The sequence below is a fragment of the Diceros bicornis genome, chromosome 5 (genome assembly GCF_020826845.1).
Source record: "Diceros bicornis minor isolate mBicDic1 chromosome 5, mDicBic1.mat.cur, whole genome shotgun sequence".
NCBI lineage: Eukaryota > Metazoa > Chordata > Mammalia > Perissodactyla > Rhinocerotidae > Diceros > Diceros bicornis.
Window position 1 is genome coordinate 62,179,771 of NC_080744.1, and position 15,255 is coordinate 62,195,025.

Sequence of the window (15,255 nt, forward strand, 5' to 3'; positions counted from 1 at the left end):
CGTTACTCCTCACAGAAGGTCACCTATGCATGTTAACCACTTGTTTGTTTTCTAGCCATATATTACCTGCCTGTTGACCTCAACTCTCACATTAGAGTCACCAGGGAACTTTGAAACCAAAATGATGTCCTAGCCCCTCTCCCAACCAGTTAAATCTGAGTCCCTGAGGTGGGGCCCCTGCCTAAGTATCTTTTAAAGCTCCCAGGTGATTCTAATGTGCAGCCAGGCCTGACAAACATTGCTCTATCATGAGGCTTTACTGTCTATAAAATGGATCTTCTCTGCTTGCCCTACCCGGCACTCTCAAGGCCAGTCTTGGACATTTATACCCCAGAGCAAATAAATTCAAAAAGGGAGAACTGATAAGAGAAAGAGAAGAAGACGGAAACACAATGCAAGGGCTGAAGGCCTTGAAGATACAAGCCTCCCATTTTTCCACCTTTTGACCATTTAGTTGTTCTTGGTATAGGACTGGGGGAAGGTGTGGGGGGACTGTGGAGTCCTGGGGTAAAGGCTGCCTCTGAGAGTCCAGAGGTTGCAATTTGGTGACCTCTGCTGCATGTGACCTGCAGACACATTTTGTTTGGCCTACAGTGTGATTGCATGTGACAATTTACAAAATGTGAATGCCAATCTCTAAAAGTAAGATTTCACATAAAAGCATTCTCTGAGTTGATGGTGTTTGACAGAAGACTTGGTACTAAGTCAAACAAGGTGCTTCTGAGTGTGGGCTCATTGCTTCTCCTTTAGCCAGGTTACTCTATTCATGAGGGTAATGACTCGAAATATGATTTTAAAATGTTTCCTTCTGATTTGGTTTCACCATTTGAGCAAAAATATTCCCAGAGAGTTACTTTATATCAATTCCTTCTGCTCTTTGACTAAGCCCTTCTGAGGCTGGGCTAGAATTCGAGGACAGCAGTCCTGAGATTAGTCTTAATTTTGCTGTGGAACCTAGGACTATCTCTCAATGTCTCTGGTTCTGAATGTCCTCATGGGGCAACAAGATGAAATAATTTCTAAGAGTCTGCTTCTGGCTTCCTGGGAGTCCAATGGCACAAGAATAGAATGGAGACAACTTGGTTTAAGAGCAGCTTGTGTGTAATGGTGAAGAAACTCGAAGTCAGAGTGTGAGAAGATCAGCACTGAAATGCTAGCTTGGAGAAGTCTGGGAGGCCTGAGAGGGAGGAGGTGGAACTAAGGGGTAGAAGCTAAGTGACATGTGGGTTTCAACCATCCAAACTGGCCAAAGATGGAGTGGGCGGTGTTGGGAGGGAGGGAGTGCCACATCACTGGAGATGGCCATCCCAGGCCAGGCAGCCACGTGGAGGGGATGTTGTAGGGAGCACATGGTGGACCAGTCCCTTCCCAACCTTTAGAGAGAAAAGGAGGAAGCAGGGAGCCCCTCACCCACCTCCTCTCCTTCAGGGAAAAGAGTGGCTCGTTATGACATGCTCTGCTCACAGACGGGATGTCAGCACCTTGGTTGTTTTTAAATACTGTATTTTTAAAAAAAATTCTTACAAATATTTACGACAGTAAAGGTCATTCTATGTAACAGGGGGACAGATGCCTTTGATGTATCCCCCCTTTCATTTCTACCTCAAAACAAAGTTAAGGCATAAATTACTCGGCTGGGCACCAGGTGTGCCTCCTGTCCTCGGGGCTCAGTCACTGTGGTACCACTTGTCCCACAGACCGGCGGATCAGGTGTTTGCCACCGAGGTTGCACAGGCTCGCGGGTACCTGCACCGGCTTTATTCAGTGCGTTCCAGAGAGGACCCCTCAAGCAGCGCCGGCTGAGCCCTTCTCCCGTGCACGGGTGGGCGGAAGGAGGGATAGGAGGCTGTGTGTGTGTAGGGAGGGGGGTGATGCAGGGAGGGGCGGCCCCCTGCGCCTACCCCTGCTGCCCCGCCTGCAGCCAGGCCAGCGCGTCGGGCAGGGCAGGCTGAGCAGGAAGACGAGGGGATGCGAGGCCCCAGGGACTGCGTCATGCACACGCCTCCGCGAGGTACCTAAGAACAAAAGCGGGAGGGCCGGCAGCCGAGGGGTGCGGCGGGGCCGCGAGCGCCTGGCGGAGCGTGCGGGGCGCGGTCCTTGCGAACGCTTGGGGTGGAGAGTCGGCCGGTCTCCCATCACGGGGCGGGGTCCCCGCTGCCCGTCCATCACAGTCTCCACGTCCCAGGTCCCAGAGTCTGTCTTCACCCCTGGCCGGCAGCTGTCACTACCAAGCCCTTGGGCTTGGGCTCAGTCATGGGGAGCTCCGGGGGCCTCTCTTCTGTCCTGGGGAAGGAGGTGGGCATGACTCGGGAGCCATTGGCAGTGAGGGGGTGGAAGGACAGTGCAGAATTCGGATCCGCTGTCCCATTGGGTCCTTTTGGAACTAGAGGCCTGGAGTGTGCAGAGTGGGTTTGCAGTTTGCAGTCTCCTCTCCGGGTTTCTTCTGAGGATGGGAATGATTAGGAATTCCTAGCACCTTAGTGGTGGGGGCAGCAAATGCCCCCACAGAGCCTGGGGGAGGCTGTGGGGTGTGTCTTGTGTGTGTGTGTGTGTGTGTGTGTGTCCCTTTAAGTCCCTAGGGATCTGTGTTGGAGGTGTCTTGGTCAACCAGTAGGGCAGTCCCTCTTAAACTGGCTTGACTTCCTTTCCAGAGGGAGCAGGCTCCTCTCTCAGGAGATGAGGTCAAGTGCAAAGCGAGCTGGCGTCCTGTCCGCCCCAGCTCGGTGGGGTCCCGGGCCTGGGCCTGCACACCGCCTGGGCTGGGGTCCTGGCCCCCATCGACTTGCAGCCTCCTCGGGAGCCTCACTCCAGCACTTTGGGGGGGGGGTCCAGGCTGGGCTCCCTCCTGCGCTTGGCATTTTTAAAAAAGCCGAGCTGTGGGGAGGCAAAGGCAGAAGTCTCAGGGGTGGGCAGGGTGGACAAGGCCTGTCTCCCCTCCCTGCTCTCCCTCCACTAACTGTCCTCAGGCATCTTCTTGCAGAAGTCTTCCCTGAATACCCTAGCTCGTGCTGTGTACCCACCCCCCCTGCCCAACTCCCCTGTGGGCCCACAGTGGGCCACTTAAATTGGGGAGGGGGCTCTGGAATGGGGTGGGTGGAGCCTAGGGCAGGAGACAGGAAGTCATGCTGTGTGACCCTGCCCCAGTCAATGCTCCTCTCTGGGCCTCCCTCACCGTATCTGTAACAGGAGAGGTTGAGACCAGGGGTTCTTAACCTGAGGCTCAGAGACAGAGAAGGGCATTGGGGGGTTTGTTAACAGCCTGACTTAGTTGGAGAAATTTTGTGGTTGTGTGTACTTGCTTTTTTTCTGATAAGAGGAACCCTAGCTTTCATCAGGTTCTCAAAGGAGCCCACAAGAGGGTCAGAGCCATAGGTTGAGTGCCCTCTGGTGGCCCTAGCCAATCTGCCTGCTGTGGTGAGGGCTGGACGCTGTGGCAGCAGCAGGCAAGAACTGGGGAGGAGGCCAGGTGGATGCCAGCTCCCATGGGGAGGAGAACATGGGACTGGCCATAGAGCCTAGAGGTGGGAGTCCAGGCCTGGGCCAACCAGCAGGGATGTTGCTCCTGCCCCCCAGGGTGCCCTCACCTTCCACAGTGCCAGGACCAGCAGGGCCAGCAGCAGGAGGCCCCCCAGTGTGCTGCCCACAATGATCCAGATGGGGATCTGGGAGTCTTCTTGCTTGGAAATCTCAAACGTGATCTGCAAGGGGAGAGGTGGGGCCAGGTCAATAGCATTACTGTTCTGGGTCCGGGTGGCAGCCTGGGGCAGGGCTGGAGGGCAGGAGACAGCTAGAACCTAGTGGAGAGTGGCATCCCCTGCCTCAGGGAGATGCTGGAGGGATGGTGGCACCCAGCCAGCAGAGACCTCAGAGCTCCCGGCCTCTGCACAGTGGACACCTGAGTTAAGTGACCCAGATGATCCCACCTCCTCTTTTGAGACCCTTTCTGCCTTTGGCCTCAGGCCACTCCACTCTCCCTGGATTCTCCTCGGACCACGTGGGCTCCTCTTTCTTGTTTTCTTTGCTGCTTCCTCATCATCTCACAAACTTCCAAATGTTGGGGTGTCTGGTGGGTCCGTCCTTGGACCTCTTCATCTGCAGTCACTCCCTGCTGAGCTCAGGGCCGCCGACCCAGCAGGCACCGTGGGCACAGTGCCCAGGGCCCACAGTGCTTTTAGGGACCCACGAAAACATCCTAATTTTTTTTAAAATGAGGAGAAAAAAACAAATATAATCTTGCCTGGATTATATTTGTCTTTATATGAACACAGCCATAAAATAATAATTAAAAATTTTTTTATGGAGGGAGGGACCCTGAAGGCAAAGGTGCCCAGGGTCCTGCAAGTCTGCCTGTAGCCGTGGGCGACTCACTCAGTCATGGGCTTCACCTGGCTCTGCGCTGACCACCTCCATGTTGCTTCCTTTCACCTGAACTCCCCTGAATTCCAGACTCATATCCAACTGCCTGCTCGGCCAGTGTGGCATCTCTAACAGGTCCTGAAACAAACTCTTGATCCCGCTACTCACCCTCAAACCTGTTCCTTCACCGTCTTTCCCATCAAAGCAAAGGGCAGCATTGTCCTTCCTTGCTGTTGCTCAGGCTGGAAACCTTATGTTGTGTCAGTGACTGACTTTGATACCCACGTGGACTCCAGCACCATCTGGAGATTGTAGTAACCTGCTTCTGCCTCGCCCCGAGCAGTCTGTTCTCGGCATGGCAGACAGAGGCAGACAAGGCAGATCTATTCTCTCTTCTGCTCAGAGCCCCCCATGTCTTCCCATCTCATTCAGAGGGAAAAATAGAGTCCTTGCCCTGGCCTGCAAGGCCCTACACTCTCCGGCCCTGCTTACCATGCTGACTTCATCTCCTACTCTCTCCTTTGCTCTCTAGTCCAGCCCTCCAGCCACCTAGCCTCCAGCACACCAAGCACACGCCCTTTGCATTGCTGTTCCCTCTGCCTGTAAGGCTTTCCCTGGAGACCCCATGTGACACTCCTGTATGGAACTCAGTTTCCCCAATTGTAAAATGGGGCCAGCCATCCTGCTCTGCTGTCCCTATGGGACTGCTGAGAGGCTTCGAGGGGGACAGTGGGGGTCCCTAGTGAGGGGAGAGGTGCTGGGAGGTGGTGTCACTGCTCACCCCCCCACTACTGCAGCCCTAGCTGCCCTCCCTTCCTCTGAGCGCCACAGCCCTCACCTGTATCACCAACTTTGATGTTCATTAAACATGGTCTTGTTACATTAGAAAAAAAATAGTCCTCATAGTCTCTGTCTGATGTTGCTTTACTGGAGAGACTTTTCCCAATGTCCCTGTATAAAACAGCACCCCCTGGGTCTCCATCCTTATGTAACTGCCTTTTTTTTGGCCAACCTTATCACTTCTTGACATCGTGTATACTTATGTTTATTGCTGTCTTCCTGCCTAGAATATCAGCTCCAGCAGAGCAGGAGCTCTATCTGTTTTGTCCACTGCCCTGTCCTCGGTGTCTGGAGCAGTCCTGGGACAGGGGAGGAGCTCAGTCCACATGTTGAATGACTGAATGAATGGACCCCTGCAACAGCACGGTAGAGTCCTGGCTTGGCCACCGATTCACTCTTCAACTTGAGGCAAGTCACTACTCCCCTTCTACCTTCTCTCAGCCTCAGTTTCCATATCTGAAAAATGGAGCTGGTATGATGTACCTCACAGCGCTGTGAACAGGCGGCAAGATGGCACGTACAGTGTCTGTTACAGTGCCTGGCACGTAGTTAGGGCTCAAAGAATGGCAGGTCCCTTATATGTTCTCTTCCCATCCCTGAAGGCTGAGACGTTGCTCTGCCTTCCTACCCTGGCACTGAGCACAGAGCCAGGCCAGCAGGGGCTTACACTTGGGCAGCTGGATTTCTAAAAGAGAAGTGAGGCATCCAGAGAGTATAAGAGGGATTGTCTGGGGGGGAAGTGGGAGTGGAAGGAGAAAGAGAATTCACTTAAAAGACACGAACTAGTGTGGAGAGAGGGGTAGTGTGTGTGTGTGTGTGTGTGTGTGTGTGTGTGTACGTGTGCGTGCCTGTACCACGTCTCTTCTCTCTTGGTTGCCTGGAAAATTCCAACATATCTCTTAAGATTCAGTTCAGGTGGACTGTCTCCAGAAAGCTGTCCCTGGACATCCCTCGCTCTGACAGCCCCAGTACCTGTGCTCACCCCCAGATGGCACCCATGCTTTATTGTCCTCTTGTCTGCCTAATTCATCTCTGTGTCCCCTGGGGGTCTGAGTCATAGGAGGAGCACCCACAAAGGCTGAATGAACGAGCAAATAAAACCTCTCCCTAGGTGGGCCCCCCGAGTGCTGCTTCTGCACTTCTGTGCCCGCTGCCCCCCTGCCTGGCATACTGCCATCATGTTTGTGATGGATATTTGTGTGTCATTAAGGTCTAGCTTTCTGACCATGCCTATTTTGCTTTCCAGCGTCTCCTGGGTGGGGCTGGGGTTAACTCGGCGTCTGGTACCGGAGTGCCCCCTGGAGCCCAGGCCGCGGTTCAGGGACGTGGCCAGTGGAGGGCAGCAGTGTCCCATGCCTGAGACACCCGTCTCTTTCCGGAGGACTGCACTTTTCCTCGAGACCCAGCTTCTCATTTTCCCAGGAGATCACCCCACAGAGCCTCATCCCTCTCCTGGACCCCGATTCAAGCCAGTCTGGCCTGCGACAATCTGGTTTTACCCCATTCACAAGAGTCCCAATACTAAGGCATCTCACACCCGTTGGTCGTCGCAGATTCACCGCCAGACTTCTAAAGCACATGTCATGTGCATGTCATTAGATTTGAGGTGGGAATGGATGGGAAGGAGAGGGGTGGGATGGTCATTCTAGGCTGCCAGGCTGCCCAAGACCCAGCCTCATGGCTGGTGGGGTCCCCTGGGGCAAATGCCTACTTCTGGCCTCCTCGCCACTTTTGCCCCTAATGGCCTATTTGTCTTGCTTTTTCCCTCTCTGCTGCTGCACTAACCACTGGCAGATCTGTCCATCTCTCCGCTGCAGGATCACACGGGCTGGGGTTGAAGGGAAGCTCAGGGGAAGGGGCAACCTCTTCCTGAGCTGGCCTGGCCCATGGCCACGTCGGCAGGGCTCCCAGGGGCTCACCTGGCGGCTGGGATCCTCCTCGCGGAAGATGAAGGGACTGTGGAACTGCCTCTGCAAGGCTGCATGGACCGCGATCTTCATCAGCTTGTACTTGAGCTGTATGAGCAGAGGCCTCGTCAGAAGCTGGCCCTCCCCACGGGGAGGCTCCCCGGCACCCACCTCCTTCCTTTCTTCCTTCCAGCCTCACCCAGGCACTCTACTTACCACCTTCAGGGATCTCAACCACAGGTTCCCCAGCAGATGGAAATTGATTTCCTGGTTGGGGGCCAGCCTCACGTTGCAGCTGATGGAGACGACGTCAGAGTTGCTGTGATTCTGAAAGAGACGGTGGGTCTGGGGTGAGCAGCCCGGCTTTGAGGGGAGCAGGGGGTGCAGCTAGCCTAGTGATGACCTGAGAGTGTGAGCAGAGGCGTGGGCTGCCAGAGAGATGGCTCAGTGCACTGCTTGACTAAGTGGGGTTGCTCCTGGTGGGGAGGGGCAGAGGACAGGGGACAAGGAGAGCGGTGGGATGGGGCACACATGGGCTGGGGCAGCCAGGGGATGGCTGGAGGGCAAGGTAAGGATGGCATTTCTGATGCTCCATTTGAAGTTGTGCATGCCAGGGTGTATGCCAGGAACAGAACTTTGGTTCACTGTTACGGAACCTATAAATGTCGTCACCATACAAACAGATTAAAGGAAAAAATTAAATGATTATTGCAATAGATGCAGAAAAAGCATTCTAGGAAATCCAACTTCTGTTTATGATAAAAACTCCCAGGGAAGTTTCTGAGTTTGAATAAAGGGTGTTTATAAAAAACCTTTGGCAAGTATCATATTTAATAATGAAAAATTAAAAACAATTCCTTTAAAATAATCATCAAGACAAGACTGTCGTCATTTCTATTTACCATTGCCCTGGGGGTCCTAGCCAGAGCAATAAGATGAGAAAAACAATTTATACGGATTGAATGGTAAAGCTAAAACTAGTATTATTTGCAGATGATACCATCTTAATAGAAAACCCAAACAAATCATCAGACACATAATTAGAATGTATTAGGTGACAGTTATTTGTGTCGCTCTCTTGCAGCCACCTCCTCCCCACCAGAGCCCAAGTCTTAAGTGCACTACACTCAAAAAATGCTTGTTGTGAGGCCCTTGTTTGGGGAAATAAAACTAAAACAGCTAAGATTTTTGTCTGGGTAAGGAATAGTGAAAGCATGCTCAGAAATTGGTATCTGGGGACAGAGGCAGCCTGGAGAACATAAACCTGGAGACTAACAGGTGTCTTGCGGTCATGGTCAACGTCTCCAAGACAAGCCATGTGTGTTCTGGCCCCATGGCTCCTTCCCCTTCCCTTGGCTTATCCTGCCGGCCCTTTTAGGCTCAGGGGCAAGTCCCCTATCCCTGTCCGTTTATGGCCCAGGTTGTCCACTCCTACTGTCACTCTCTTGACACATATCATGGCTTGTTCTCTGGCTTCTTCCGCACTCACTCTTGTGTCCCCTGCAAGATGGTGAGCTCACTAAGGGCAAGAAGTATCTTTTCCTCATTCTGTTTCCTTTTGGTTTGAGGCTGGGCGCACACAGGTGCCCAGCGAGCTCTTAGTGACCACTATTGGATAAGGAGAGAGAGAGCCCCATGTGGGCAGCACTCGGCTTCCCCCACTCCCAGACCCGTGGGGGACACTCACCAGCTGTGGGGCTCGACTCAAGTCTTCCTCTGTGGGGGCCTGCCGGTACTCGGTGCTGTTCCCCCAGATGTTACAGGACGCGTTCACCTGCACAAGGGACACACACAACCAGCCTCACAGCCAGCGCCGGCAGACTCGGCAGCCCAGGGATGCTCTTTTCTCCTCCTCTTCCCAGAGAGGGCCCAGCTGGCCCTGGGCCTGGGGGAAGGAGCTGAGGTCTGAGGACTTGGGGACACTCCTTCTGGTCCCCTCCCCTAAGCCAGCTCCCAAGGGCATCGGTACCTGGTCAGTGCGGAAGTCCCTCAGCATCAGCAGGCGGTTGCCGCCCCTGGTGGCGATAGGAATGGTGATCTTCATCACCACGCCGTGGATGGGGAACAAGCCCAAGTTCTGGACCTGTGGCCGGAGGGGGGGCGTCAGTGCACACAGCAGCAGATGGGGGGTGGAGGACGAGGTCCAGAGGGACCAACCAGCCCCTGGGGGTGGCGATCCCCCCAGCCAGGCCTGGGAAATAGGCTGTAGAAGCTCTACAGCTCTGCCAAATCCTGGCCTGGGGGCTGCCCTGATGAAAGTGCGTGACAGCGCTGAAGGAGCGTGGGCTCCCGGAGGCTGAGGACAAGTCAGCGGGGGCCATGAGGCTGGAGAGCAAGGGTCCCTTCCATTTCCAGCCTCTCTTGGCTGTGGAGATTTTGTAGCCTGGTGCTGGCGGCCACCCTGGGCAGAGGCCGGGGATGGAGATGGTGACAGCAATTAATTTATTATGAGAGAGAATCATTAATTAATAAAGGATATAAATAGTGTGTGATAGTTCACATTCTAGCTGTGACACATCCGGTGTCAGAGCAGCAGTGATGACAAGCAGGGCTTGGAATCAGAAAGATCAGGAATATAACCTGGGGCTCTCACACAGCAGTTCAGGGGTGGGGAAGACAGCGGGCCCCACTGTGGCAGAGACTGCTAACCTGCCTCCTAATTCTCCTTCTCCTTCCTTTAGTAACAGAAACCGAGACAAAAACTGCATTTCCTTGCCTCCCTTACAGCTAAATCACAACGTGCTGGACAATGAGAGGTAAGTGGAAGTGTGAGGAACTGCCAAGGAGTTCATTCCTTAGTAGAGAGGGGCATGCTCTTCTCCCCTTCCTTCTTCTTGCTGCCTGGAATGAGAATGTGATGGCTGGAGCTGCAGCCATCTTGGACTATGAGGTGAACTTGAGAGGCTGATAATTGCATGCAGAGGATGGTGGAACAGACAGACAGAAGGAGACCCAGTCCCCAATGACTCTGTGAAGCTGCCAACTCTGGCCTTCTTTTATGGGAGAGAATAAACCCTGGTGTGTTTAGACCACTGTTTTTTTCGTGTGTGTGTGAGGAAGATCAGCCCTGTGCTAACATCTGCCAATCCTCCTCTTTTTTTTTTTTTTTTTTTTTTGCTGAGGAAGGCTGCCCCTGGGCTAACATCCGTGCCCATCTTCCTCCACTTTATATGGGATGCCACCACAGCATGGCTTGCCAAGGGGTGCGTTGGTGTGTGCCCGGGATCTGAACCGGTGAACCCTGGGCCTCTGCAGCAGAGCACGCGCACTTAACCACTTGCACCACCGGGCCGGCCCCTAGACCACTGTTTTTTATATTTTAAAAATTATATTCAGCCACACCTAATCTTCATGGATACATGCTCCCAGTCCAGCCCTGTAATTTTCCAGATGAGAACTGAGAGGCCCAGAGAGGGGATGTAACTTGCCTTAAGTCACACAGTGAGTGGGCAGCAGGGTTGAGGCTGACCCCCAGGCACTGGCAATGATTCCAGATTCCTCCCCTCCCAAATGGGGCATCCTCAGCTCCTGTCCTTCACTCCCTCCTGGCTCCCTCCAGCCTTACCTTGAAGACGCAGCTGAAGGGAGGCCCGATGCCCTCATATGTCTCCAGTGAGCTGTTGGGCTTGACCTCGTAGTAGCTCAGGCTGCTGCTCCTGCAGAGACAGAGGACAGGGCCGCTGTGAGCTCAGTCAGTGTTGGCTAGATGGATAAATGAATGAAAGAGGGTGTGGGCATGTGCCTGCCTCCCCCAGACCACAGAAAATAGGTTTCCTCTTGTGTCCGTCGGGAGTGCTGTGTTGGGAAGGATTCTGAGGCTCAGCAGGATTAAATGGCTGAGATCAATTAGCTGCGTCTGACTAGTGTCGGGGATGGGCATGAGCCAGAAGAGCCAGTTGTTTGCCATCCCTGCCCTGGCCTCTCTGAGCATGAACTCTCCCCCTGTGCACCGTTCCAGCCTCTAGCGGTGGCTGGGGGAGACCTGAACTTTCTTGCTGTGTTTGCTGTTGTGTCCTGACTTCTCCATCCACCTGGGAGCTCTCAGAGGACAGACGGGGACCCACGGCCCACCAAGTGGAGTGGACGGCGGGGGAGCAGTCTGCCCTGTGGGAGGAGCGTTTTCTCCCTACACTGTTTAGAATTGCTAGTGCATGGAGTAATGAAAAGCAGACGGCGTTTTAGTAGGTTTTATTACCGTTTCAAAGTTCTCTATAGACCCTGCCCCCACTTATTGCCTGCACCTGGGTGGATGCCCCCCGCTGCCCTGGCCCTCCCCTTCCAGCCACCTGGGAGCTCCTGGGGGCCAGCTGTCTCCTCCTTCCTCTATTTTGACACCACCTCCCCACCGTGGACAACAGGGCTGCACTCTCTGACCCCTCAGGGATACACTTGGCTCCGTCTCATCGTCCCTCAGCACTGCGCCCGGCCCCGGGGACCTCCGACCCTATGAGGGCCCCCCAGAGGGCGCCCCATCTTAGGCCTCACACCCCCGTGCCTCCCCTCCCCGGGCCCCGCGCGCACCTGGTGAAGAGCACGTCGGCCTCGTACTTGAGGTGGAGGCGCAGGAGCGCCGTGTTGTCCTGCTTGGTGCTCTCCTCCTCGTCGCTGTCACTGCGGGAGAGCCAGGCAGGTCAGGAGGGAGCCAGCCCTCCCTCCTCCCAGGCCAGCCAGCACACGGGCCGCTTCACTGCAGCAGGAGGGAGCTAAGTCAGACTGAGGAGGAGCATCCTGGCTCGTCTAGGGCTGAGCAGCCAGCACTGGGACAGCCAGGGAGGGAATCGGAGGCATCTCCGGGGGGCGGGGGACTGGTGACATAAGCTTTCCTGCTGCCTTTTTAGGCGCAGCACATCTGGGCTGGTGTGGGGCAGGGAGAGACTTTGGATGGCAGTTGGGGGGACCGTGCCCTCTTCGCTGAGCATCCTCATCTGTCAGATGGGCAAATCCTGTGCTGTGGGCCCGAAAGGAAAAGGCTGCCCGCTCTGCCCAAGGGAGGCAAAGACAAGGAGGCCTCCCTAGCAGTGTGGTTTGTCTATCCTTGACCCATCCCCCCGCGCTGGCTGGATGGGGGCAGCTCCCGCAGCTCGGCTGAGGGTGCCTTGCTGTTTTGGAAAAGCCAGAGAGTGAAATTCAGAGACATTTGGAGGGAGTGTTGTCAAATATGCTTCCCTTTACATCTGAGCATGAACGAACAGGGCGAATAATTTTAGACATAAAAATATACGATTTCTGCTCGTTACCTACACTGTTTCATTTCCTTTGGAAGCCTTACCCCAGGATAGATGATTAGTTGAAAAGGGATACCTGACACACAGACACCCCAGTGTCCCCCTCCCGCATGTGCCTAATTCACAGACACCCACAGACACCTACAGGGCCAATGACACACTCTGCAAGTGGATTTGTATCCTGTGAGGATGGGACAGTGTTCTAAGAGCAGGGAAGGGCATGAGAGAGGCCCTAAGATACTAACATAGCTTACAAACCTGGTGTCACGTCAAGTGAGAAGTCCACCAAAATGCACCATTTGTTAACTACAGCCAGGACGCCAGCCTGCAGCCGTGCTGCTGTGTTGATCCCTCGCCCTACTGTGACCTCTGACCCGTGTGTGTGTGTTGGAATGTCGGTGTCGGGTTTGCCTGTGGTATGTATTTCTCAGTGTGGAGAAGTTCTCAGGAGGAGGTATAAGGCTACAGAGTAGCCTGACTCCCTTCCTGCCCCTAGCATGTTTACTGCTGACACCAGGTGGTTCACAGTGTCAGCCTGGGAGACAGACAGAGAGACCCACACAGAGTAAGGGAAGGTCCTTTAAAAATGGAAAAATTTCCAAGGGGAGAGAGGTGACCAGGACAGAAAGAGCACTGGATAAAGAGCAGGACAACTCGTATTCAGCTCCCAGTCGCACTATTTACATGCTGTGTGTCATGCTGTGTGTTGTTGGGAAACTCACTTAACTTCTCTGAGGCTTCCTTTTCTTACCTGTCACTTGGGAGGTGGGGTGGGGAATAATCCCTGCTTTGCCTTCTTAAGGGTCTGCTGTGAGGAGTGACTGAGATATTGTATGTACAGTGGTTTCTAACTGTAGGGTTTGTAAATAACTGCTATATTAAATTCCATATAAAGGTAAGGGTATGATTATTTATATCCAAACCGCCCAAGAATGAAGAATGCGGCAGCACAGTAGGCAGCAGATTGGCCCACACTTGGGGATTGGCCCCGGGCCCTCCCGGGTTGGGGCAGTGAGGGACAGGGCTTGCCGGGGCATTCAGTGTGGGGAGCAGCAGAACAGGGCCGGGAGCGTGGAGCTGGGAGGGAGAAGGAGCGGCAAGGCGCTGACCTGCCCGCAATGAGCTGGATCTCCAGGTGGTGCAGGAAGACGGATTTGCTGAACTCGAAATCGAGACGGAAAGCCACCTGCAAGGAAGAAGTCATTGGAGCTGGGGCGGCGGGGACTGCGTGTGTGGGTGTTGCCGGACCAGCCCTGGCCCACCCTCCCAGCCCCTGCCCTCTCTGGGCTGGGAATGGGCAGGGGGAAGGGAGGACCAGGTTCTGGAGTAACGTGAGCTGCTGAGGGGCGCGCCAAAGACAACAGCTCCTCTGATGGGGTTTCTTGGCTGTGGAGCTAGTGCCCCGCCCTCCTCCTCCTTTTCTGTTTTTAGCTAAAGACAACTAGAAGACAGCAAGTCCAACTTCAGACTGTTTCTGCAGATTTTCTGGGTGGGGGACTTGATGGCAAGAGGGGAGATGGCCATCACCAAGCACCGCAGGATGTGGGGGCCAGAAGACTGCCTCATCCCCGCCTTGTTCTTGTGTGTGGTGGGGCTGAGGCTGCCCTGGGGACCTGCCTCCTTGTCCAGCGCCCCTCCTGCCACTCTGATGGGTCCTGATGCTTCCCTCGGCCTTGTCCAGGAGTGGGGCCTGGGTCCCCTGACTGTTTTCCTGTGACATCTGAGCTGCCTTCTGCCCCACCAGGGGCATTACTGGGGCTTTGCACAGACCCCTGGGCTCGACGGGGTCTGGCCCTCATATGGTTTCCCAAGGAGCCCTTGGGGCCCCATTTTCCCAGGAAGTGGCTGGGGTAGGGGGGAAGCTTGTACTGTATGCTGCTCCCCGGGTCCTGATTTGTATCCCGCTGGGGAGAGTCTTTGACAAGGAGCCCTAATCCCCCGGCTGGCCTGGCAGACCCTACTCCGGGGAACACACTGCTGTTCCCCAGCTGGCTCCCGCCTCAAGCTGTCCTCTGTCTGGTTCCCGCTTCACAAACAGCTTGGCCTCAGTTAGGTCTTCCCTTGCTCCAGAACCTTCAGTGGCTGCCCACTGCCCAGGGGTGATGGGCAAATGCCCCCACAATATGGAATCTACCTCCCTTTCCCAGCTGGTTTGCTTCTCTCTTCACACACCCCGCAGTCTCTTCATACGCACTTCTAAGCACATGGTAGGTGCTCAAGAAATGTTCATTTTTCTCCCCATCTCTCCCCATGCACGGCATGATGACAGGGGCTAGACATTTAAAGACTTGTTAGGATAAAGGACAGCAGGATTGGGAAAGAGGCGGGGAGAGTGGTGGGAGAGTGACAGGACCCCCTGGAGGTGAAGAGGCCTGAGTCCTCTCCTGGGGCCAGCGGACTAAACAGGTCATTTGAAAGTCATTTCATGGGAGAAAAATCTAATATTCTAAAAACCACTGTCAGGTCTCTCCATCCCTCTCAGTCCTCCCCTCTGCTCACTTCCATTTCTCTTGCCTCCCCTGTGCCTCCCGGTGCCCACCCTGGTCCCGCCCCCACACGGCCCCAGCCTCCACCTTGGCCTTGGCCCGGAAGAAGGGGTAGCTGACATTGCAGACTTTCCTGTGGAGTCTCCGCTCCTCGTTCACGCACTCGATGCTGCCGCTGCCGTCCGAGTCGTCCTGGGGGCGGGTGGGGGCAGCACAGGCAGTAGTCAGGCGGGGCCTGAGACCAGGTCTGGGGCCATCCTCCCCATCACCGCCCGCCGGTGCTGAAGCTGCAGCCCAGGCCAGGGGACCTGGGACCACAGGGCCCCGGAGGCTCCGGTGTGGCTTGAGTCAGGGGTAGAAAGTGTGGTGGGCACAGTGCAGGGTGAGGCCGCGCTCATCAATGGCCCGGTTGTGGAGAGAGGGGCAGGCCCTCATGTGTAT

The 15,255-nt window shown here is 54.9% G+C and overlaps 1 protein-coding gene across 2 annotated transcripts in view; it reads right to left on the minus strand.

Annotated features, from left to right (window-relative positions):
* Positions 1-1,487: 1,487 nt before the first annotated feature.
* The window catches only part of ITGA11 (integrin subunit alpha 11), a 117,653-nt gene continuing 103,885 nt past the window's right edge, over positions 1,488-15,255 (minus strand). The window contains exons 21-30 of one of the 2 annotated variants that reach the window (XM_058541939.1): positions 14,902-15,006; positions 13,438-13,514; positions 11,625-11,714; positions 10,669-10,759; positions 9,073-9,186; positions 8,791-8,877; positions 7,320-7,430; positions 7,116-7,211; positions 3,585-3,698; positions 1,488-2,283 (exon numbers count right to left, since the gene is read on the minus strand). In XM_058541939.1, the coding sequence (XP_058397922.1) occupies positions 2,248-2,283; positions 3,585-3,698; positions 7,116-7,211; positions 7,320-7,430; positions 8,791-8,877; positions 9,073-9,186; positions 10,669-10,759; positions 11,625-11,714; positions 13,438-13,514; positions 14,902-15,006 (921 nt within the window). In that variant the 3' untranslated portion in view covers positions 1,488-2,247. Of the gene's footprint in view, positions 2,875-3,584; positions 3,699-7,115; positions 7,212-7,319; positions 7,431-8,790; positions 8,878-9,072; positions 9,187-10,668; positions 10,760-11,624; positions 11,715-13,437; positions 13,515-14,901; positions 15,007-15,255 lie in introns of both variants that reach the window. The other variant, XM_058541938.1, reaches the window with a different exon arrangement.